At 43.2% G+C, this 25339-nt stretch overlaps 2 protein-coding genes across 8 annotated transcripts; both read right to left on the reverse strand.

The window, feature by feature from the left end:
- Positions 1–60: 60 nt before the first annotated feature.
- Positions 61–20224, reverse strand: LOC6614857 (cytosolic purine 5'-nucleotidase). Of its 7 annotated transcripts, XM_032724224.1 has the most exons (10): positions 20008–20090; positions 19212–19285; positions 18694–19035; positions 18001–18089; positions 2336–2409; positions 2051–2264; positions 1841–1987; positions 1552–1672; positions 521–1486; positions 61–455 (listed from the first exon to the last, which is right to left on the reverse strand). In XM_032724224.1, exons 3-10 carry the CDS (start codon positions 18778–18780, stop codon positions 318–320), a joined length of 1836 nt encoding a protein of 611 aa, XP_032580115.1. In that variant the 5' UTR covers positions 18781–19035; positions 19212–19285; positions 20008–20090; the 3' UTR covers positions 61–317. The 7 variants fall into 7 exon arrangements, with proteins under 7 accessions (XP_032580115.1, XP_032580112.1, XP_032580116.1 ...); XM_032724221.1 differs by lacking the exon at positions 18694–19035 and having other exon boundaries at positions 20008–20224; XM_032724225.1 differs by lacking the exon at positions 19212–19285 and having other exon boundaries at positions 20008–20115.
- Positions 3951–11189, reverse strand: LOC116801956. The gene has a single exon (XM_032724230.1). The coding sequence runs from the start codon at positions 9530–9532 to the stop codon at positions 9161–9163; it is 372 nt and encodes a 123-aa protein (XP_032580121.1). The 5' UTR covers positions 9533–11189; the 3' UTR covers positions 3951–9160.
- Positions 20225–25339: the final 5115 nt, after the last annotated feature.

A 25339-nucleotide genomic window follows, 5' to 3' on the forward strand; every position in this document is an offset into this window, starting at 1 on the left:
TAAAAAGTTTCCCAGCTAATTGGCTCTTCACACCTCTCATGAATTATTCAAAACGAAATGTTCTCATTCAATTACAGCAATTTATGGTTTTAATTTAAAAAAAAGACACATTATATGTATGGAACCAGCTAATGTAGAATATATAATATATATCGTATATGGTATATAGTTTCACATATCTGTGCTCGGGTAAAATCGCCAGGGAAAATCGTACGTTTCACAATTGCTTCGACCATGGTGTGGATTTCGTTTGAGTTTGAGAATAAAATTCGTTGATCCAAACATTCCTGCTGGGGGGAGGGCGGCTGGGGCATCATCTAGTCTTCGGAGGCATCGCGCACGGCCTCTGTGGAAGACTCGGCACCACTGGGTGTCTCCTCCTCCTCGGAATAGTCCTCGTCGTGGGTGTGGGTCACCACGGTGGGCGTCGACGGACGAGTGTGCACAATGGAGCTCTGGAACAAGGAAGGATTCGATTAAGCACGGTCTAGATTAGAACTTTAGTTTGGCAAGGACTTACTGCGCGATGCAAGTCCTTGGAGTCCTTAACGTGCTCGGCGGTGCCTGCCAAAATGCGAGCCGACTCATCCGGCGAGGCAGCCACCGATGCGGCTCCCGTGGCCGCGGGAACAGGGCCCAGCGGCGGAGGCGGCTGATGGGCCTGATCGTGGGCCACCGTCGACTCATGGGGCAGAAGCATGGCCGGAGCTCGGAACATATACGAGAATGGATAGTAAATGAGGTTGAGCAGGGTGGCCGCATAGACGTCGGCATACCGCACAACCTGGCTGGAGAAGAAGGTCTGGCGCGAGCCGGAGCGGAAGAGTGAGCCCATCATGCCGTAGGACATGTCCATCTTGTGTGTCACGTCCCGGATGCAGGTGCGCAGCTGCGAAATGTCCGGCTTGACCTTGGCACTCGAGTCGAGATCCCTGTACAGGTCGCCCAGCTTGATGTCCAGGTTCTGTAGCTCCGCAAACAGCTGGCACTCATCCGTCCAAACGTGCAGCTCCCTCACCAACTCGGGCACAATTAGGAAGGTGCGCCAGCCGCGGATCTTCTTCGATTTGAGAATATCGCCAAAGATGTGATCGCCCACATAGAGCACGTCCTTGCCCTTGGCATTGATGAACTTGGTGAAGAGCTCGCAGGAGCCACCGGAATAAACCTGACCCGGCTGCAGGGGTCCAACGTGGGTGCCGATCTTCAGGCTTCCGGTCTTCGTGTCCACCTGCCGCAGCACGGTGCCCTCGTCGAAGAAGAGCGGCTTGCGCGCATCCACCACGATCACATCGAAGTAGGTCTTCCAGTCGCGGTGCGGCTCATCCGGAGTGGCGCCATGGGGGAAATCAAACAGGTAGGTCATGATCTCGTTGGTGTACGTATAGTCGCTGTTGGTCAGCATAAACAGCTTGGCGCCCGACTCGCGGATGCGCGAAAGGACCGTGGGCAAACGCTCGTCCTTCTTCACATAGTGAGCCATATTCTAGTGGATAGAGTATATTGGTATTAAGTACGATCTTTACACGATGAACTAGTAAGTAAACTCACCTGAGTGGTGCGACGCTTCAGATCGCCATCGGAATGCACCCAGTCGACGGCACGTCGCACATCCTGGAAAATCGACTTGTAGGTAAAAAGTAAATCGCCAGCTTTGATGCCGCGCTCAACGCTGTTGGGTGAAAAGAATGAATAGGAGAAAGTAGAGAAAGGGGAATAGAGCAGCAGCGGGGCAGTAGACCAGAAGTCACAGATACAGATCTCTTTCCAAACAAATGCAAGATCAAAAGGTTTATAAAGCTAGGGAGCAAGATTTTCCATTCAAACGATTCCAACTTACCGCACAAAGTCGCTGCTGTTGGTTAGGAAGTCGACGAGACAGGCAAGAAGATAGGTTTCCGGAAGATTGAAGAGAGTATTCAGGACATAGACACGCGACTCGTCCAGTTTCAAGAACTTGTTGGGATACAACTCGTACACCTGGTGACTAAAACACAATGGGATTCAGGTCAGTGGGGTTCAGAGGTAAGTTTAAAGTCACTCCACTCACTGCTTGATGAACTCGAAGCCATGAACGCAGACCAGGATGTTGCCGTAGGCATCCACTTTCAGCAGATTCCCGTAGAGAGTGTCGAACCACAGGCCGCGAACTGGGAAGGTGGGATCGTACTCGAACTGCAGGATCTCCTTGGGGTAGCCCATGAAGACCAGGCGCTCCTTGACCAGGTTGAAGCCCAGCTGCTCATACTGCGGTGACTTGTACTCTGTTCGGAATAGAGATGGTCAACATTATACGGATATGTGGTATATGGATGTGTTAGTATCGGTGCCCCACCTGCCAAGGTGTAGTCCATATCGAAGCCATAGTACTTGATATTCTCCAAATGCAGCGATCTGTTCACAAACACTCTGTAAATAAAAGAAACAACAAAATATTTGCATTATTATGTTGCATACCTTCGGGCTTAAACGGAAAAGTTACCACTACTACACAATTTTTATCTAAACATTATACATTATTCATATTAATTTTCCCAATAATTATTACTATTATAGATAAAGTTATTCTTCAAATAATATGAATATTGTATTTGGTCTTTCCTTTTATTTTCAATGCCAATTATCACCTGCTGAGTTTATATCAATGTTTATTACACATAATATATCATTATGTACCCCCATCACACGTTTTCCACATTTTGCGACACTATTCTAGAATGTTTTCAGTCTAGAAAACTAATCGATTTGGCTGATCATTCGATCGGTAAAGTGAGTCAATGGGTTATCAAACTGGCGGTGAATCGCGAATGGAGAATGGCGTGAAAAACTAGCATCAGTTTGCCTCGAGTGCGAAAACTGGCGCATGGAAATGGCGTGAAAATCGTTTGACATTCAAATTTCAACTTTGTCGTGGCTCTTTGATGGCGGCGTGGCGTGGGGCCCTCCGGCTTTTCCATTTTCCGCCAGCTGAAGGCGTTGCTCGGTCTCAATTCGCCGCGGCTTCGACTGCGGTCAGCAATTAGTGTTGAAAACTTGTTGTGGGCGGCTCGGGCTGACACGCCCCTTTTGCCTTCGACAGACTGTGACTGCGATGTGTGTGTGTGTGTGTGTGGGTGGGTGCCACGCCCCTTTGTGGGAAAAACTCATTAGCGGGATGAGCGTGGACAAAATGTTTTGAGAGATAGCCTCATTTTTGGGGTTTTCCATTTTCATTTTTGGAGCAGAGTTGGGTAACGCGATGTATTCGATTTATCATGGTTGCAAAACTATGCACTTTCCATGCTCCCATCTCTGTTGTTCCCCGCTGAACACTATATATTTTGAATACTTTTTAATGTCTGTCCGATCAATAATTCGATTAATCATGGCTGGATGGGATTATGCCAACACCCCCGCTCCCCCGCAAAAAGAGCATTTCAGTTTCGGTTTTTTGGCCTAATTCGCAGTGTCTCTTCTTTTTACGAAGGGGATGTGGGGCGGCGGGGTGGGTAGAGTTTTTTATATGTGCTGGGTGTCCATGCTGTGCGTTTATTTATTCTGCTGTCCCTTTTTGGCAATCCTGGTCCACTTGAACATTTGCCAAATAAGCGAAAAAGTTGCATCCGCTCCGGGGCTCCGTGTCCTGCGGCATGCTTCACATCCTCCGCCTCATCCTCAGCCTCTGCTGACCAATTTCCCTTGCTTTTGGCCAACTTTGTTGGTTCATCTTGGTCGTGGTTGCTGGCATGACCCTTTTGTTGCTTTTGTCAACCCAAATTCGAACAGAATGCATAAATCTGAGACAAAACACACGCCGCAAAAGGCCACCGAATTTCGCAGCAATAATTAAATTTCCCATTTTCCAGCTCAAAAGGCAGATTTGCCAATTTTCCAGCCAAGAATTTTGCTGACTCTTAGTCGACGAAGGCTTAAAGATGATACGCCAGACTTAAAACTTGTATTTTTAACACTTGCGAGAGGAATGCCTAAAGGCTAAATTAGTTTATTTCAGTAATATAGGCTTAATAATGATTGTAAAAAGCATATTCGGCATTATTCAAAGAGTGTTTTCGAAGGTATTTAAATTTGCAACCGGCAACCATTACGAATTCGAGGTCAAAAGGCGCAGATTTGCCGATTGCATCAAATGTTTCCGCAAAACAAATAATAAATAAAAAATAAAAAAACAGAGAGCAGACTAAACGGATTAATGTGAGATCGTTGGTGGTAAAAATAGGCCAATATGTGCATAAATGAAATTTTTGCTAATCCGGCGACTGTATGGGTTAATTGTCACTGCCAGAGGATTGCGCGTCAATTAAATTGCGACCGCGGATTCCGCGCATCTAAAAATACGCAGCCAGTGCCTGGGAAATAGTGAAATAGTTAGATTGAGTGCCCAGATTATTGATTGTGATGACAGAGAAACTTGCGTGGCTGCCATCATCATTCGCCTTTTGGGTATACGCGGCGTATGAGCAATGTTTGCGAGAAAAGTCGCATACGAGTGCGTGTCGACACATACTTATGTACGGTTGCCTAGGCGGCTGTGGAATGGATATTTGCCTTCCATTTGCATTGATAACAAACAGCGAAACTCTGTTTTGCAATTTCAGAGCTCTCAATTCCATTGGCGGAATGCTCAAGTGCGTCAACGAACTGATTGCCAGTGTTTTGTTTACACCGCCTGGCGATGCGATCAACGTTTTCCAACGACGAAAGGTCATCGGTACACATTAGCATCTCTCGCACTCAAAGTGCACATTGAATACTAGGTGTTTTTTTTTGTTTTTAGCTGATTATATTTTTATTATAAACGGTCCATTCACACTGGCCGGAATTGGGGCGCTTACATTGTACCTATGCTGGCAAATAGCAAAACATGAATGGTGGCCCTCGGAGGAGAATAACATTGTTTAATCACTTGTTTGTTTTTCGAGAAATACGCAAATTGTACTGGTAATATTGGTAATAATAAGTTTATAATATAATTTAACCACAAGAGTAGAATCAGCACATTAAATACATATATCCGATTTGATTTGCAACGAGCTCTGAAAGTTTTATAGCAATCGATACGTTTTATGATTCTTGGCTAACTTGGCTTCAAGGATTTCCGATTTGCAAAAACAGGATCATAATGGCCAAAGTTGGAAAGGTGGCAGAAAATGCTCGACTAGGACCTCCTCATCATTTGAAACCCCAAGAACACTAGATCTTTCCATTTTCGTAAATTGCACAAAAGCATTGTGAGCTCCAAATCCGAAAATTCTGGGCAACATCATAACTTTATGGATAAGAAGTCCTGTTGGGATCCTAGTACTTCGTCGTTAAAAATCATCAGATTGAGCGACAAACGATCGTAAAAGAGTGGTACTCTTATATGTGAATAGCCCGTGAATTGCACAAATCAATTGGGTATTTCAAAATTTAACATTAGAGTACACACTTGATTGAAAAGTAGTTTCAACATATTATTAAGACTATCTAATTATGTTGGAGCCAAATAATTCGTCTTAGATCTCAAATTCGTAAAGTAATTCTTGAAAACTTATAGAATAGAATACTTTTTTGACAGCCTGCTTAATTCTTAAAGCATAAGGAAATTTACAAAAGAACCACGGATTTCCTAGAATATATACCAATATTTTCACAAATTCGCATCTATTTTCTTAATTTTCCTAATTAATGTCTGATTCGGCATAATTTCCGGCATTACAATAACTATTGAGAAATTAAATAGTCTACGATTTGCATTAGTTCTTTGCAACGAGTGGCCACTGTGCTCAAGTTGCTGTAAGACTTACGCATGATGTGGCTGCTGCAGTGGCCACCACAAGGCCGCCTTCGAGGTGGCTGCAGTTGCTCCGTCTCCTGGCGGCATCTTAGTGACCGTGACAGCTGTCTGGGACATGCCACTGTTACTGCCACTGCCACTGCCACTTGCAGCCGGGGAATCCCCAATTCGGGAGCAGCCAGTGGCATTCAAAGTTCCAGCACAGTTGCCGTTGCCCAAGTTGTTATTATTATGCATTGTTAACTTGTTTACGCTCCCGGACAGCAAAATGAAAATGGGTAAAGTGCTAAGAGTGGTCGATGGTCGGTGGAAATTGCTTTGCTCAAGTGCGAATTTCCCTCTTATTCTTCTGCTGGCTGTCGAAAATGGGAATTTATGGCCGAATGCTTATCGCTGTACTAGTTTCGCCGTTTGTCGTTTCCCCTCCAAAGGATTGGCCCTGCCAGTTGGTCTGGATTGCCCGTCAAGGATTGTCAAGTGGAGCTGTCCACGTCCTTGCTGCATCAACAGCAGCGGAAGGAGCAGCAGCAGAAGGTTTATTATGCCATGTGCTGCTGCTGTTGATTAGATTTAGCTGATTCTTTTGCCCCGCCACTTCGTCCCAGGGAGCACATAATGGCCATAACTCAACTAGAACACCCCCACCTCACCCAATTGGCCATGGCCAAATTGCATTCGCTTGTAAAATCAAAATTCATATCATGGCAATGCAAGTTTATCAATTTGGTTGCCATTTCCCATACCGCGCTCCATCGACTGACCATTATTCCCCCGTTTTTGATATACTTTATATGTATGTATGTGTTTGTGACCGCTTGTTTGGACACGTGCAACGTTGCGTATGCGTCACGCTACGTAATCCCCATAGTAAAACTGTTGCAGTTCTATTTTAGAACATCATCAGCAAATGGCACCTAGCCCTCCATCGTCATCATCATCATCATCACCGTCACCATCACCATTGGCATCGTTGTTTTCCCCACTGAAGCTGGCTATCGAGACACTTCAGCTCCAGCTGCTGACGTACTGCAGCTGCCACGTGCCACTGCCCCTTTTGGAGGCGAAACAAAACCCGAGTCAGGGGCACAATAACTGACCAAATCGGCTGTGGGGCACAACACAGGCGCCAGGCGACGGACGACGGACGACAACAATTGGCAGCCAATCATCGGCAGGTGGGGTTACAGGGTCAGGTCAGCAGCGGCAGCAGCAGGAGCATTCTGCTCTATTCCATTCCATTATATTATATTTCATTCTATACGTTCAGTTAACGCCTGGGCAAACAGGCCATCGGTAATGATAAACCTATCACTAACCATTGCGCAAAAGCGCTAATAACGACTCTCAACGACTTCTGATGGTTGAAATTGAAGTAGCTTCTATTTGAGTTATTTTAAAAAGTAAGCAAATAATTTAATTATATTTAGACCAGGCATGAAGAAGGAATGAAGAGCTCTTATCCCGAGTGTATAAAGTGTTTAAAGTTGCAAAGATAATATGCTGACTTCCGTGCTTAAAGGCAATCTTTTCCCAAATACAAGTTACTTTAATTGCATTTTTTTTTTTCAAGTAATCCCTGGGCTATCAATCAGTGCCAAGAAGCCCTGATTGTTGATGCTAAGCTCTTGCCATCGCCGGGCTCTCAATTGATAAGTGAGGGCTCTTTAAATTCAATTATAAGCATATCGACAATTTATGTTACAAGGCCAAAGGTAAGCCCCCTCTCCATTTCCTAAATACCACACACACACTCGCACACAAACAAACATCGGAAAACTCAATTCAGCCACAAGGTCGTGTCAGAATCTTATAGGCGTCCTTTGGTGTTTCGGCTCCAATTAAAATCAAAATGCCAAACAAAAACAACCGAGGTGTGGCTACAAGGCTCATGAGAAGCTGGATAGGAGGAGCAGGATAAGCTGGAGAAGCTGGAGGAGCTGGAGGGGCACTATCCAGTATCGCATCATCAAAGCCCCCGACCAACGAGCAGCGGTCACCTACGTGGTCCAGGGCGGCGCAATTGGGCGATAATTGACTTAATAAGCATAACCACAAAACCAAATAGCCAGTGCCCAACACGCACAAACACATTTGTGGACATAAGAGCTGCACATGTGTTGCTGAAACACTGGGCTGCACAGGAAATGGAAATTGGCGGGGCAAGCCAACAGAAATACCTCTCTAAGTTATACGACACTTATTGGGTCCACTTACATATGCCACAATAACACACGCAGGTCTGTGGCAAGTGAGCGGATTGAATTGATATTCTTTAGAAAGCAAAGTTTACATTCAATACATTCCAAGCTGCATAAATGGTTTCAAATATCTTCTCGCATTTCAGTTGTTAAAATATAGCACATACATATATCAACTATATGAACCTATCATCGGTAAGTAGTCCTAAGTCTTTCGAAGGAAACTCTGCTTAATAATATTAATATAGAACACAGCTGAGCTCTCCGAACCAGCAGGTCATAGTTTTGCTGACCAGTGTAGCCTGTCCGGAGCACTGTGACAAAGCAATTCGCATTTCACTTCCGACACGAGTTTACGTCTAATTAAGACTTTAATTGCCAGCCACACACACAAGCACACTTGCAGACATCCAAAAAACAAAAAGAAATAGTCGCTGGGGAGTTGGTGAGCGGATTAGGAGCAGGGAGATCTTGGCACAGACGCACTATAATCGAATCCTGGCCACTAAAAGCGGAGAAAATCGCCCGGACTGCGCTCGAGGCGAAAACGAACTGAGCCCCCCCAAAAAGAGCGTAATCCAAACAAGCCGCCGTAGTCGAGAGTCGAGTTCTACGCCGGACACCGGCATGGGCACCATCCACTTGGAAGCGGACCCATCGTAGTGCTGCGTGGCACATCAATTCGATGGTGCTTGCTCTTCCATTCACTAGTTCTCTACTTTTATTTTTTTGCTTTTTTTTTTTTTGCAACGAAGGCGACTCTGCGGCAAACACTTTCAATTTCATTGTCAGGGGGCTTCATCGCGTGCGACCTTGGCAGACCGCTGAAGGGTTCCGATGAATGGTGGTGGGGATGGATGGATGGATGGGGCTTGAATGGATGGTCGCCGAAATTGATTGAGGGCGGCTTAGCATGTGAATACGGCGGACTTAATTAGGCAGCAAGGGCTGAGCAATGGGCCCGCATCCACGCCAGCGATGCTGTGGCGTTCAATTTGATCTAAACGAACTTAATCAAATTGCATTGTGCTGAGGTTAATCACATTTCCGCTAACCCCCCTCCCTCTCACCCCTTGGAAACAACATGAAAGAACAGCCGATAGATTGAGAATCCCGCTATTTATTTTTGGCCTCGTTTCAAGGTAACTGGGAGTTCAGTTCGCGAGTTCCGGTGGAGCACCGACCCCTACACTTCGGTGGGTTCGTCGGAGACATCGATATCGGACCAACCCTGAATGCCCTCAAACATATCAGTCTCGATATCCTCGTATGGCATGTCCATCGGAACCACGAGGTGGAAGGGATTGCGTCTGCATTGGGACCCCACCACTATGGAGTTCACTACGTTGAAGTGGTGCAGCAGACCCATCAGCTTGTTGCACGCATTCTTCATCGCGATCCTCACGGGATCAAATGGCTCCGTACTGGGCTCCTTAGCAATGGGACGGAAGGCGGGCTTGTACTTATAGTGGCGCACCAATAGGACAGGTCCCCTCCGAGGCAGTTGGCACAGCGGAAACTGCCTGGATGGGCGCTTCTTGAATGGGATCACAAACATCAATTGCGTCTAGTCGATCCGTTCCGTTCGAGTTGCTTATAATTGTCAAAAAAAAAAGGATAGTGTGACCAAGTGGAATAACTGGTTCTGATTCTAAAGGGTTACCACAGGGCCACTAGGATCCAGTGTGGAGTAAGCCATGAAAACTATATTGTCACAGTTACGAAAATGTAATATTGGCTATGCACCCAAAGAAGTCTTCAAAATCCATTTCGAAACGATATGTTATATATAGCAGGTTGAATGAAATGTACCACATAAATAGCGAGTTGAATACTTTATATATATTTTAAAGGACTTTCGGTTGAAAGGCGCGATTCCCAGAATGACCAGCGTACACAGTGCAACAGTTGCGCACAACAATGTGACCCTCTCTTGAAAATTGAAGCTAAAGCTGTAAGCCGACAACTTAAAGCCTTTCGAGTTAGCAGTCACCGCAATCCCGGTCAAGACACGCGTTTGGAACATTGTTGAATGCCAAGTCGCTGTCAACTGTTGGAGAACTATTTGCACCGGCAGACGGAGAAGGAGCTGAAGAGTTCCAGCTCCTGTTTCTGCTTCTCCCGCAGAGGATCCTTTCACACGTTCCGCACGCGTTGCCTCCGCTTAGTCGAAGGAGCAAAATGTCATTTGCATTTTAATGCCAAGGCGAATCAAGGCCATCGAGTGCACAGGGCCACGCCCACTAATCATCCGCTGTCAGTTTGCATAAAAGTCATAAACAAAAGTCGCGACATAATCGAGAACGAAATGCCAAATTAAATTCTACATTGACCACAAAATGGGTGTACTATACAATTGTATCTGTAATGCCCGGCCAAAAACACAAAATACACGGATACATACATGTATCTATGCATTTCAAAGCTGATATATTCGTGTGCTGGTGCAAATATGGGAGTATTTTCCAATTTGCAAATGTGACATTTTCCGCAAATTTTGTTTATTTTCTGGCATTTCCCATTAATCAAATAATTTAGCCTGCGTCCAATCAAAACATAATCAGCTACGGTGGGCGAAGGGGCGTGGCCCGGAACGACCTTGACTTTGATTTTGATTTTGTGTGGGCGGCGGTAAACGGAAAACAGTGTGTCATTTGTACAAATAAAGTTAAGTACAGATGTGTTTTAAGCACAAGTAAAAGGGAAAGCTTATGAGCTAGCAAAGTTATTATTATATTTAACACAATGCATTTCCCTTATTTGCCAGCAACGCAATTGAAGTCTCTAAACGTCTACATTCTTGAAGCTCTTTGTGCGCACCGATTGAATTTATTCTTTATTCTTTGTGCTGGGAATATGTATTCTTTATTTACTATTGCTATTCAATTCATATTTGTTCAACGCCAGAAATAAGCTGCGTAAAAGGGTTTTAAAAAATGTTCGCTTTTTATATGCCCACTTAAAATTACATTCTAAAATTGGCGAATTAAAACTAGAAATTAAACCAACGCAGATTTGCGATGAGCATTTATAATCCAACCATGGCACACAATGTGTTTTTGCAGTTTCCCATTCGGCTTATTAAAATGTAGTAAAAACAATGATTAAATGTATTCCTCGGACAGCAAAATTTCTTATTATTAACACACCCTTTTCGCAGCAAGTGCAGAGCACTTATATGTATAAAAATATGTGCATAAATTAGCAATTGAAATGATAATAATAATGGGTTTGGCCAAAAAGTTGCGACAATTAAAAGGGGGAAAATTGGAAAAGCCAGTGGCATCTGTGTGTGTATTTGCTCGTTTTAAAATAAATTTAGCATGTGAATTTCAATGAAATGCAAATTGCATTAAAGTTTTTCCTGCTGTGGCTGCTGCAGTGGCTCCTCTTTCTCGTCCTCTTCCTCCTCCAGTTCCATGGCCATGCCGCGCCCCCCTTCCTCTGCCCACTCTCGCTCTCGTCCTCCGCCTGTCGTGAATGTTCGCGGCGTTTCCGTTTCCGGCTACGCAATAAAAGTTCCCAGCTACGTGACCTCCGCGGAGGCGAACGGAGCAGGAGCGCGAGCAGGAGCAGCGGGTGGACGGGCACGAGGAGAGCAGGTCATGTCTGATTTAAGACAATCATGGGAAGCTGGCTAAAGGTGAAGTTGGCCGAGAGACAGGTAGAAAGAACGAGCGCAGTGGGGCGATGGCGGGGCAGTGGGGTAGCGGGTAACATTGTTTGCATTCGAAAGCGCCAAAGGGAGCATGGGCTAAGAGCCGTGGGGCAGAGGTGGCAGGTCACGTAGCTGCAGCGGAATTAAGCCCCAGCCACCGGCCAAGGGTTAAGCGCAGTGATGGCGGCGCCTCGAGAAACATTTTGCCAAACGAGCTGTGCGCAACATAAATATGCCAATTTAGCCCCAAACGATGATGATTGAGGCATCAGCAACGAGCCCAGGCCAACTGCTGCTCTGATTGCAGGCGGAGATTAGCCTGGCGGCGACTCATTAAGTCAACTGGCTAAGCGTTGACAGCAGAAATTTGCATTAATTGACACACAAGCGAGGAAATCAAATAAACCGAAATTAAATGATCGAATGTTGGGCCGGCAACGAAACGAAATGGGCGGTGGGAAAGCGGCAGCAATTAGGCAGCCTGCCAATTAAATGGGGGGGGAAAATGTAGAACAGCGCTGCTGTGGCATGGTCAAGGGCGCATGTTCATAACTGTAAACAGCAGTTGGGCTTATCACATAGCCACCGCAGGGATTGGCCACACATCGCCATCTCCATCTCCGCTTGACCCCAAGAAGACCTCTCGAATTTACAGCGATAAGAGCACGCATCGTATCTGAGTTGAAAGCTCGGAAAATCAGACAAAGGTTTGCCATATTTTTTTTGCACTAAATTGGCATGCTAATAAATACGCCAGGTGATATAATACATACATGTGTACATATATCACTACTAATCCAGAGTCCGCGTGAGTCACAGTGAGAAGAAGATAAGGCGGCATGTTTCCATCAAGATTACAGGGTATCTAGCGTGTTGCTATACTATACATATATATTCAGTTCATTCATCTTGAGAACTAATTCAGGAGTCAACGCACTGGCGCAATGAAGCTAATGCTCATTCCAGAAACATCCGAACTGAGTGATTCACTCTGGAACATACGTTTTCAATGAGGTTTAGCATAATGTTCTTATTAAGCCTACATGGTAGCATAGCGTAGTAATCAGCATAGATAAACAAAGGAACCATTATTATGATAGCGAACAAAGGGCAGAATGTTGAAAGAATAAAATCAATTTACAATCTACGCCAGCGTAAGTACATATCGCAAACATTGTTTGAATTTTGATTATAAAATAATAAAAAGCCTGATTACCAATCGATCCAGAACCTACCGAAATATCTCTAGAAGAGATAAGTTGGTTAATCTGGGGTTTGGGATCAAAGACCAGTACGAATTGAGTTATTTGAATTGATCATATATCATTACTACTTATATCGCTCCATTTGAGCTTAACACTCTGAATTCCCAAACTTTTCCTTTGATATCAAGAAACTTGAACAAAGAAGAGAGTATGACGGTATAAATAGATAGCAATAGTTGACTCATGTTAAGTGCTTGCGTTGCAATAATATATTCAGAGAATCTAGACGTTGCATCCAGTCAATATTGATTCCAATTCCTTTGGAAATTGGAACTATGTTATTCCTTTGGAAACTGGAACTAAACTCTCTGAATTCCTAAACTTTTCCTTTGATATCAAGAAACTTCAACGAAGGAAAGATTACAAAGGTATATAGAGTTGCAATAATATATTCAGGGAATCTAGACGTTACATCCAGTCAACATTGATTCCAATTCCTTTGGAAATTGGAACTATGTTATTCTTTTGGAAACTGGAACTAAACACTCTGAATTCATAAACTTTTGCTTTGATATCAAGAAACTTCAACGAAGGAAAGATTACAAAGGTATATAGAGTTGCCATAATATATTCATAGAATCTAGACGTTGCATCCAGTCAATATTGATTCCAATTCCTTTGGAAATTGGAACTATGTTATTCCTTTGGAAACTGGAACTAAACTCTCTGAATTCCTAAACTTTTCCTTTGATATCAAGAAACTTCAACGAAGGAAAGATTACAAAGGTATATAGAGTTGCCATAATATATTCATAGAATCTAGACGTTGCATCCAGTCAATATTGATTCCAATTCCTTTGGAAATTGGAACTATGTTATTCTTTTGGAAACTGGAACTAAACACTCTGAATTCCTAAACTTTTGCTTTGATATCAAGAAACTTCAACGAAGGAAAGATTACAAAGGTATAAATATACAGCGCTAGTTGACGCATTTCCTTGTAAACATGAAATTGGTTACACGAACTTGAGTTGCAAGAAAAAATTCTGGAAATCTAGACGGTTACATCCAGTCAATATTGATTCCAATTTCTTTGGAAACTGAATCACATTTTCCAGTGCTCCATGAAAGATTAGCGGTCATTTTTTGGGACTCAATAAAATCGTGTTTCCCGGCGATCTGCTCACCTGTGACCAAGTTCTCGCTTGTGACCATGGTAGCCGGCGGTTCCATCTGCGCCCACTGCCAGTCCATTGAGCACCGACAGATCCATGTCGGTTTCGCCGATCGTCTGCGTGCGTTTCCGTTCCTTTTCCGGCTTGGCGATGATCGTGGAGCTGGTGCTGGAATGTTTCTGCAGCGGCTTCTGCTGCTGTGGCTGTGGCTGTTGCTGCTGCTGTGGCTGTGGCTGTTGCTGCTGCTTTAGCTTTGTCTGTGGCATCTTGGCGCTGCCGCGGATTACAAGGCCACAAATGCTGCGCCGCGTCGCTGCTGCTGATTAAGCTCTTTCGCCCAGTGGACGTGGATCGTCGGTGGGCGCGCGGGGTGGTTGTGGAGGCTACCAGCAGCGCGATAAGTATCTTATCAGCTGTTATTTTGGCGGACGACGACGTCACCAAGATCCGTAGTTGGAATGGATTTGACTGATCGATCGTTTGAAAAACTCGTAGGGTGTAAAAAACAAAACAAAAAAAAAAATAACTGACAATTAGGGATTTTGTATCTACGAATCCTATTCGGATGCGAAATTCGGATTTTCCACTTGGATGGCAAAATAAAATTCCGAACGATTTCGGTCAACGTTCGAATTTCAACTGAAAGTGCAATGTGGAAATGGAGGAAGGAAGCGGCGGCAGAGCCAAAAGAGAGCGCCGAAGAGCGAGAGAGAGGGGGTCGAGCCCCAACTCTCTCCATTTTCAATACTGAAGGCAGAGCGTCGGCGTCGAAAGCTCTGCTCTCCCTCTTTCTCTCTCTGTGTCTAGCTATCCCCCACACCCTCATCGCTCCAAACAAACACTCACTCACTTTTGTTGTTGCTGCTTTAGACGGTGTCAACGTAGACCGTTCAATTGTTGTTTTGATGCCTTTTATGCAATAAATACAAAATGTTTTCTACTTTGTTTTGCTACCCATCACTCAGCGAGGAAATGATCGATCGTGCGATCACTCACACAGCAAGCGAGCTAGTTCTTTATATGATTTCTATGACTTTCTCGTGTTTAGTCAGCGTTTTAATGACTTCATTGCACTTTTTTGTGATCATATGAAACGCAATCTTCGTTTGCTCAGCTTTCTTTTCTCAGTTCATAACTAAGATGTACATACATACATATGAGCAAATTAGGCCAAAAAGTACAAATTTGCTTTTAATGCATTACTACAGTTTTCGAGAATTTGATCCAATCTGCATTATACATAAGCGTAGAGCTAAAAATATTGTTCATGTTCAGTAAATAATGATGTTAAAATTCAATGTTTATAATACATTCTGCATTCCAATGACGTCTAGATCGAGAGGCACGTACGGTCACCAAAGTGATCGCGATTCCTGCTCAGTGTGCAGGGTGTCGACGCTTCGACACACCCACTTTCCACCGCCAGCTCTGCGGTTTATCTGCACGCGCTGCTTGCTCAGTCGAAAATAGCTTCTATGGCCAAACAAGCACGAATAAGCCAAACCAAACCACTAACAATGACTACACCCACTTGTGCGCATGGAAATTTTAGTGTGTCAGTCTTGGATTGGAAATGCTTGGAAAGCGGCAAAGAAATGAAATTATGCACACAAAACTTAGCCACACACGCACACAGCTGAGGTGGAGCAAATAATAGCTCTGCAACTATTTCCATATCTTCCCGGCGAAAACAAGTGGCTTACACGGAGAGAAAAAGTACTAGATTAGCTGTAGTACATTCGCAAATCAATATGTTATAAATGATTCAATTCAACTACAGTCTTTCAAAGCTTCTGCCCAGTTTAAGATATTAAAAAAAACGGTGAATAAAAACAATAGCTAGTCGGAATGGATTTGTATGTAAAAGTTTAAGTGTTTGGATATACAAATGTGCCCGCATCTGTATTAAATGCCACACTCTTCCTATTTATGGCAACACACCCACGTCCCCAGCAGGCAACTAGTTCAATTGAGTTAAAAAGTTGGAGAGAAAAGCCTCAAGTATATCAAAATTCGATTACTATAATAAACGTAAGCTGTAAATGTTGTTCCACTTGGCATTAGCATGTAATATTATTGGTATGTTATCATTAAAGTAATACTTTTCATATACTAAGCACGTTTTTTTCTCAGTGCACCTTCTAATGCGTGGGGGTTCGCGACTTGGCTAAGTGGAATTTTTTGTGCGTTATTTTGACTTTTCGCTAAGATTCCACTGGGCGACACAGCAACAGATACAGATAGATTCGATCGCACGCTCTCGATTTAGCAGCCCCATTGACAGCCCATAAGTTCATTCGATTTTCTATTAGCACATACATATGTACATACATACGTACATATATGCAAATCCCTGTGACACCTCCGAATGGCAGCAGCATAAACAGCAAGACATTGCGATACAAAAACCCACCAGATACATTCGCAGCGATATGTGCGCATTAATTGTGGGACCAATTATAATGTTGATGGGCGAGGCACGGTTTTCATGAATATTTCATCTGGCATTTGCATATTCATTGCCATAAACCATAAACCATAAACCATACACCACGCACCATATTCCATAATTCCATAATTCCATAACATATAGCGCATATTTCATCTTCCATTTAAGGCGACTTTGAACGCGGATCGCTATCGATAAGCCCAGCTGTCATACATGTAGATAGGAGTACTACATAAATAGACCTTTCTCCCACTGCCCACTCGCTTGACAGCTTTTCAAGGCGTCTCGGCCGAATACAGAGTTACAAATTCTTGAAAATTATTGTTTGCACTTTGCATCGTGTCAATGTCAACACAAACACATGTGTACACACATAGATACAAACATACAGACATTCGCACAGAGATAAACGCACAGTGCAGTTGCAGCTGACACTCGAGTGGCTCCGAGTGCCCACTCACTTGCATCTACTTGCATTCACGCCTAACAAGCAATTCAGACAGCCCCGCCGCCCCCGGCCCCCACCACCCCTTTGAGCGGGCCAACCCCCTTCCCCCGCCGGCGCCACTAAAACCGTGGGCAGCGTCACAAAATATTGTAATCAGCAAAAAAGGAAAAACAAAAATGGCAAAAGAGACGTCTGGCGTGAGTAGAATAACAACACGAAGACACGTATACCCTACAATCGCCCATTTCATAGGCGAATTCTTAAAAGGATTCCTTTACAAGTGAAAACCTTACAAGATAATATCATATGGTATCATATATATATAATAGATAATATAATTTTATCTATGATTTGTTAGATTTGTAAACTAACAATGTGCATTTTTAAGTAACTGTCCATTTGTGTTCCCAACTCAGCTTAAAAATACATTAAATTAAATAGTGGAATTAGGCTAAGTTAGATATCTGTGAATTGGTTCCCAACTTTATTGCTCATACGCCACGTTGCCGTACATCGTTTCAAAGGCGCACATCCAATTTGCGATATTTTTAGTGCTTTACAGCAGGGCAGCCTGGCCCTATATACCCTGCATACCTAATTGGACTAATGAGGGCGGCACTATCAACGTCAGGTTGTCAAGCGAATGTCCCCGATTCGTGTGGATTAACTAGCTGGTCGCTGTTTTGCGCTTGTTGTTGTTTTGGCTGCGAGATAAGACGATAAGGCAGTGGAAAAGCGTTCGCACTTGGCATTGACCGTGGTTTATGTTGAGAAATCTCTCTTTGGTAAAAACATAGCTTACACTGGGCAAAATCGATTTAAGAAATATTCATATCATATCAAATCATTTTGACAAGTCACTATAAAAACATAGATAGACATAGACCTTGCAAAATTCGCTTCTTTTCAACTTGAACAATGAATATTTACAGCTTAAACAACATTTTTTGCCTGCTTTGGATTTGCTATCCACGGCGTTGTTTATTGGTTTTCTATGCCGTTATTGTTCCTTCGGACTAGGCTTTCCCAGGTTTTCCCATTAAAATTGACCTACTTTTCGGTAACTTGGCAACTCTTTTTGGGCAACTCACCTGTGGGCCGCATGGCGGTAATACTTTTTGGGCAGGGCCGATGTCGAACAGGGTCCTGGGGTATTGGGTGCAGAATCACTCATCTCGCACTGGAAGTAGTCGAAAAGCGGAAAATTAATGAGAGTAGGCTGATCGCTTTACTACCACATAAACACACACGCACATACGCACACGCTGCAAATTTTAAAGTAGGAAAATTGAAGTAGAGAAATGGGTATGAGGCTGAAAATTGAGAACGCAGGCAGTGCAGGCAAAGCAATCAAAGTGCTAAGGACAAAAACAATAATATATATGAATGCAAAGGAAAGAGTGCTGAATACTGAAGCGGGGTGGCAACTCTGGCCAACCCTCTTTGACTGACGCAATTGGCACAAGTTTAATGAGTTTTGCTGCAACTGATTGATATGCTGCTGTCTAGCTACATCTTCACCTCCTGCTTTTCCTACACTGAGATAGAAAAAGTGTACAAAAATAATGTTTAAACTATATATGCACATTGTTTTACATTTACATTTTGCATTATGTCCAAGGCTTAAATAAAGAGTAAATATGTACATATATATAAAAATACTACACAAACACTTCGGATATTTTGTCATTTTTACATTTGAAAACTTTTTGCTTAAAAACTTGTATATAGTTTTCTAGCACAGGAGTGTGCTTTCTTCCGCCGCTTTCGCTCAGTGTACTTACTTGGTAGGGCGGCAGGTCGCAAAAGTCCCTCTCGAAGGACTTGAGCGGATCCTGCGGCTTTGCATCTTCGCTGGGCGTGGCCTGCATTCTGCCTAAACTGGCATAGGAGCAACTTAGCCTACGGTTGCCTTTGTTCCTCCTGCTCCGCTGGCAATTTGAGGCACCAATGTGGATGGGGCGTATCCTTGAAGGGGCGGCTTGGTTGCCCTGGCCCTGTTTGGGTATTTCGCCCGATTTCAGTGACAGTCGGCGAGAGTCGTTAACGATTGCCACTTGGGTGGTGTGATTTGAATATCTAAAGGTGTCTGTTGTTTCGGATCTGCTTGTTAATTGGCGGTGGTACTGCAAAGTGTTTGTTAAACGGCGTAAGTTTCTCATTGCCAACTTAAACAGCATGTGTGTGAGTGTGTGGGTGCGTGTGTGTGGGAACAAACTAAAAATGCATGTGTGTTTGTCAGCGTGGGAAGCAATCAAGCGATTTGGGATTTAAATCTATTGATATTGATGCAAATACATACCTGATACTTATTAAGTTGGATTAGTTGGATTGCATGAACATTAATCCGATCAATATAAAATAGTTTTTCTGGGTCTATTTTAAAGTAATAATAACTCTTTAGTGGTGCCACTACATAATAAAATCTGTACTATACTGAAAGCTGCATAGATTATAGGGGTTATTTTTTAGAGTGTAAATAAAAGAGTTGTTATGCAGTTTATCTTAGAATGTAAATAGCACTGCCTTGTTTTTAATCTCGGGCAACAAAGATGTTGTCTGGACTCATCTGATGAGCATGTGTCATGTTTTTGAATATTCCTCAATTAAGACACGATAATTGGGTTTTTATCTGAATAGTTAAGTTAAGATAATAACAGCACTCGTTGAGTTTTTTTTATGTTTACCCAGTGTTTATGTTTCTGAAGCTAGCAATTTGTGGGTGGGCCCGAAAGTAGGCTACGTATATTTTTCTCGCTCGGTTCTTGCACTTCCAATGGCAACCGCTGATTAAGCTAATTTATCGTGTTTTTCGCTGCGTAATTGCAGAAAACAAGTTTTTTGGCCCGTGTTGTTGTTGCTGTTGTGGACGTTTTTGTTGGCGCTGCAAGGTGCCGGCAAACAAAATCACATGACACCCCCGCCGAGTGCCACATATCGATCTATCAAAGGCCGGCAGATGGGCAAAGGGCAAAAGTAACACCGGCGGGGGGCTCTAAAAATATACAAATATGTATGCCCATGTCCATTGGACAGCGCGAATAACAACATGACTCAAAAAAAAACAACAAAATTGAGCAGCTTTTAGTGGGAGTTACCTCTTTGGCCCAGAAGTTTTGACGTTTGGATTTTAGCGTTTCGAGGTTTTGCTTTCCAGCCACTTGATTTTCCAATATTTTCCAGCTATTTTTGGACTCACGCACGAGGCCGCGATTTCATAACACACTGCGCACGGTTTTCAAAAGTTGTCCAATAATAAACACACTGCGCCACGGTTTTCAAAAGTTGTCCAAGATTTCCATCAAACCAATAATAAATGGGCGGCCTAGAAGAAGAAGACGTTTTACGATAACGATAACGATAATTTCCGATGTTTTTACATTTTCCTTATTTTCTCTCTGAGAAAATTAGTGCGAAACAGAAACAGCAAGAGAATGGAGAGTTGTTTGTAAACAATGGTGCCTGTGCTCGATGCTGGCAATGCTGCATTTGGCGCGCAATGCGGTAATTCAAAATATTTGTTTCGCAGTGAAACTCATTTTCAATTGTCTCCATATATGAGAAGCTTTTAACAATCTTCCTGTCCTATGTCATACACTTGGGTTCTATAGTTTAATTAACTCACGGTATTTATTTCCTTTTTCTTGATAATATGGTATAATTGTTCATAGTCTGAAAATAATACATAAAAGAATAAAATGCTACACATTTTTTCATTGCATGATTTAAAAATTGATTTTTTTTTTTAAATTTTAAAAGCGTTATGCGTAAATAACTTATATTTTATGAATTTACCTATCATTCACTATTTTTGTTCACTTGGGATACATTTTTTTATCGCATCTTTCTGTTTTTTAATGACAATCTTCTTGCAACTACTTTATATTATATACTTGAACCATTTAAATGTGATTTAAGAGTCTCTTTGATCGAATTTGTCACATGGAAAGAAGCAGCTTACACTATTACTTTTTATTGGTCCCCTTTAAGAGCTATCACGGACAGACTTTTCCGCCTTTGGCATTTATTTAATTACCCTTTTCGAATAAATTGTTATATGTTAATGGACGATTCCGAGCACAGCGAACTTCCTTAGTCTGCTCCTTTCAATCTTAGTTGCAACGCACTTCTCTGTTCCTCTAAATTTTCGCCCAGATTTATCCGTTTTTCTATATGTTTTTCTTTTCTCGCCCGGTTCTCACCTTTCCGCTCAAGTTCCGCCAATAAATTTGTGTGCTCCCAATGCCTTTAGTGCTTTACGGATTACCACACCTGCTGTGGATGCCACTACCACCACCACCACCCATCTCCATTCACCGCCACTGCCATTTCCGCGTCTTTGAAGCCGTGCACTTCCGCTGCTCCGGCTGCTGCAGTTGGTCAAGTGGGAAGTGGTATTCCCTACTTGGCCAATGGCCATTGACCATCATCATCATTACTATCATCGGCGGGTTACGCAACGCTCTTTATCAGCGAGTGCACAGGGAGAAAATAAATTCACCTGTAGTTTTATTTAGATTATCTTAGATTTATCTAACACTTATTGCGGTTAGCTCCGGGTGGATTTCTGATTCTCGTTATTATTTATTTTATTAAATTGAAAATGCAACTCCTTTAAACATGAATTTTTATAAACTTCAAAAATGGTATTAACAAAAAATGAGATACGTTTAAGTTCAAACCTGCATCAGATTGATAATGAGGAATTTAGGTTTGCAGCTGTGTCTTATCCTCCACTCATTTTCTCGCCGTGTAGCTTGCACATGGCACGTTGCACGCTGCACGTTGCACGTTGCCCGGCGGCCTGGCGGCCTTTCAATAAACCGGCCATAAAAATAAGGAGGTGCCGGGAGCGGTGCGATGCCGTTGGCTTTGTTTTCGCACTTAATGCCGCCGCCGCAGCGCGCTGAGCGTGACGGTAAATAAAGTGAAGTGGCCTGGAAGCGACGCACTGCAGCAGCAGCTCCACCGTCTCCACCAGCTCCTCCAGCACCACCACCACCTCCATCGCCAACCACTTTATAGCTGAGCCAAGCACTGGCCCTCTTGCCAAGTCCGAGTTGCCAAGTTTGCTGCTGGCCAGTTAGTTTTTCCTTTTTAGGCCTTCTCCAGTCGCGCGGGCAGGGGAAACCGGGCGAAATTAAGTGAATCGGAAATGCCCCTAAAAAGATCAGCGGATTAATGTATTATATGTATATATCAACACATTGTATTTGAACTGACTTGGAAAATGCATAGTTTCGAGCAATTGCAAATTATATGTATAAGCCAATATATATTTAGTACTTGTGGGTGTTAGGAACGAAACATAACTTGTAAAAATAATTGTAATTCATGTTAAATGTACTATTTTCCACTCTAATTTATAGCGGTTATTTATATGCTGTGTAAATTAAATGGTGTTATCGCCATTAAAAAAGTTTAGGATTACAAAAAGCGAAAAGGGATTAACATTTAAATTGGATTTAAGGGTCGTTTAACTGAATGTGTATCGATTTATATTTTGCCATTTTTGTAACTATTTAATTTCATTAAATCATAACTACGGCGACAACTGAAATTCTGGGCGGGATTGTGGAAAAAGAAGGGGATCGGCTCGACTGGAGGTCAGGTCGCCGCCTGCCAGCGCTTGTTTACGGATTTGTGGGCCAGAAGTGCTTAATTGCCCGAACCAGTTGACCATGCCCATGTGCAATGTGCAATGTGCAACGGACAGCAGCCAGCGGCCAGCTCCCCTCGAATGTGGCCAGTTGAATTTGGCCAAAATTGCCAACGGTCGTTGCAGCTTAATTGCTTTTTGTGCCTGTGCCGCCCTGCTGCACTGGAGTTTTGGCTTTAATGAGGCGACGACGCCGACGACTTTGGGTCTGTGGACCGCAGTGCGTATGCGTAATTAACACAGAAATCAAGCTCGCTGGCTTTGACTGACTCTACGCGCTGCTCTGCAGGTGGGATAACAAAACAATACACGGGAATAACAACAGTGCCCCACCTCACAGCACCCGAAATCGGATGGCCTCGAGGGATATTCATGTCGGTGGATACACCCAGATATGCGCACATATACCATCATCATACAGATACAAATAGAGATACTCATACAGATACAGATACAGAGGCAGCCACACACATGTGCGTTTTTGGGAGTGGGCTGGGGGTTGGGGAAAAGCAACAAGCAGATCGACCCCCGCCGTGCGAATAGCAATGAAAAGGCCGCTCTTTAACACCCGGATGGAGCGAAGTTTTTCAGGAATTTTTCCAATCAATTGATAATTAAAAGACACACACGGGCAGAGGATGGCACGGATGGAGTCATACTCACGGAATTTCATGAATTTTTTTCTCTGAGTGTGTTTGTTTTTATCTCACATGTGCTTGCACTTTCAATTAAAACCATTTCGGGCTTGATCAAATTTTATATGAATCTCGAACAGTTCATAACAGTGGAGAATTGTTCTATTTTTTGGACATTTTTTTTTTAAATTGATTTACTAGAATATTTGAGGTCGGGGTTCGTTGCGAACTGAAAGCTTGTCGGGTTAAAGGTGCTACAGGTAACCATTGCATACATAAGCAGCCCATCTGCCGCCGAACTTTAAGCGCAGCTCTACAGCGGAATGGAAATGGATTCATAAATTATACAACAAGAAGCTGTAGTACACATGAAATATGCGAATTAGGTTGTAGGGCTCCGAACTGCTGGTCGAAAGCCATAACTCAGCACAATTGGCCAGGAGCCGCCTTGGGTCTATCAGTGTCCATCAACCGGGTGGCAGACGAAGATGCCTCTCCCACCGCGCGTTGCCAAGGCCAACTGCATGTGGAGGGCTTCCTGGTCCAGTCCAAACTAATAAACCAACTCAATTAGGGGGCTGGCGAGGCCAAAAAAAATATAAACAAACAGTCGGCCCATTGCGAATAATGTGGATATACTCGATTGGAAATCCTGGCGACTGGAGGATGCTCAGTAGGCTGGAATTTGGAATATTGCCCAGGCGGCAAAATATGCATAGCTTAGTAGTTGGTATTTTAAACAATTTCTTACGGGCTCAAGCTCTTTTTGCTTTCAGTTTTAGCCAAGTGATCGAAACAAGCTAGACCTGTGCCTATTTTTCTACTACTTACTGATATATGCAGATTCCAAATTCCAGATTCCAGCCTATAAATACGCCACGAGATTGGCGGACCGTGCATTTGTGCGGCTGCTGATAGCGTCTGTGCCCCAAAAAATGTACCCAAACACATGCATATGTGTGTGTGTGTATGCAGATGTCAATAAAATAAACTAATTTAATTAAAAGGCCGTGGGCGGGGCGGGTTTGGGGAGTGTTGTAAGTGGCATGCAGCGTGGGGCGGCAAAAATCAGGTCACTAACCCAGCGATGATTGTCGGATAAGTTTGGCTGGGAACCAACGGGCCTGCCGGCGAACCCAACTGCATGTGGCAATTATTTATGCATTTATTATTTATTTATTAATATAAGCTGTCAGTCGAGGCACACTTGCGTTTTGCCTGCAAATATTAATGCGGACCGCATACACTATCACAGATTTCGTTTTGTGACTTCCCCAAATAAACTAATTGATTATTTAAGGCAAAATGCATTCAACTGCTGAAGTTAAAACACAAAGTAAAAACTAGCCAGCTCTTAATAGCATAGACTTTCTTGCGTCTAGCTCCATTGGAATTGCGTTTACGCAGCGTTGCTTAAGCGAATGCATAATTGCAGCACTTAGATGCAATTTGCGGTGGTTGTACCCGTTACTCGTAGATTAAAAGGGTATACTAGGTTCGTTGAAAAGTATGTAACAGGCAGAAGGAAGCTTTTCCGACTTAACCAGGATCAATAGCCGAGAGAGAGATTAGCATACAGATTCTAGAGACCATATTGCCACGCCCACTCTACGCCCCACAAGCCGCCCAAAACTGCCACGCCCACACTTTTGAAAAATGTTTTGATATTTGTTATGTTTTTATTAGCCCTGTAAATTGTAACGCCCACACTTTTGAAAAGTGTTTTTATTTTTCTTCGCTTTATTGTTTGCCTTGCCAATTTCTATCGAAAATACTTTGGCCACGCACTCCTTACTCCTACAAAACACCCAAAACGTTCGAGACGTGAACTTTTGAACAATTTGAAACAATTTTTTCTCATTTTATTCCCTACAATATCTAGCGAACGCACGTCCACTAGCTAGCTGAGTAACGGGTATCTGATAGTCGGGCAAGTCGACTATCGCATTCTATCTTGTTTTTAATTGCTGGCGGTTTCCTAAATCGATGTCAGCCGCTAGAAAATGTTTTAGTGCCAGGTCCCCAGGGCAGAAAATACAATATCCCTGGAAAATATATACGTGATTGTCTAATTTATCGTTATACATAAAATATACCAAAAAAGAGTTGAAGTTATACAAAAGGGCGACAGCTCTA

Source organism: Drosophila sechellia, chromosome X, assembly GCF_004382195.2.
Source record: "Drosophila sechellia strain sech25 chromosome X, ASM438219v1, whole genome shotgun sequence".
NCBI lineage: Eukaryota > Metazoa > Arthropoda > Insecta > Diptera > Drosophilidae > Drosophila > Drosophila sechellia.

Bases quoted from the DNA above. Each gene is read 5' to 3' on its own strand.
- LOC116801956 (XM_032724230.1), bottom strand. From the start codon at position 9,532: ATGTTTGTGATCCCATTCAAGAAGCGCCCATCCAGGCAGTTTCCGCTG.
- LOC6614857 (XM_032724219.1), bottom strand. From the start codon at position 19,071: ATGAGAAACTTACGCCGTTTAACAAACACTTTGCAGTACCACCGCCAA. The intron at 2,410-18,000 runs GTGAGTTGCCCA...TTTTATTTACAG, and splicing joins TACCGCCATGCGGCCCACAG to AGTGTTTGTGAACAGATCGC. The intron at 1,673-1,840 runs GTAAGTTGGAAT...TTCACCCAACAG, and splicing joins AACAGCAGCGACTTTGTGCG to CGTTGAGCGCGGCATCAAAG.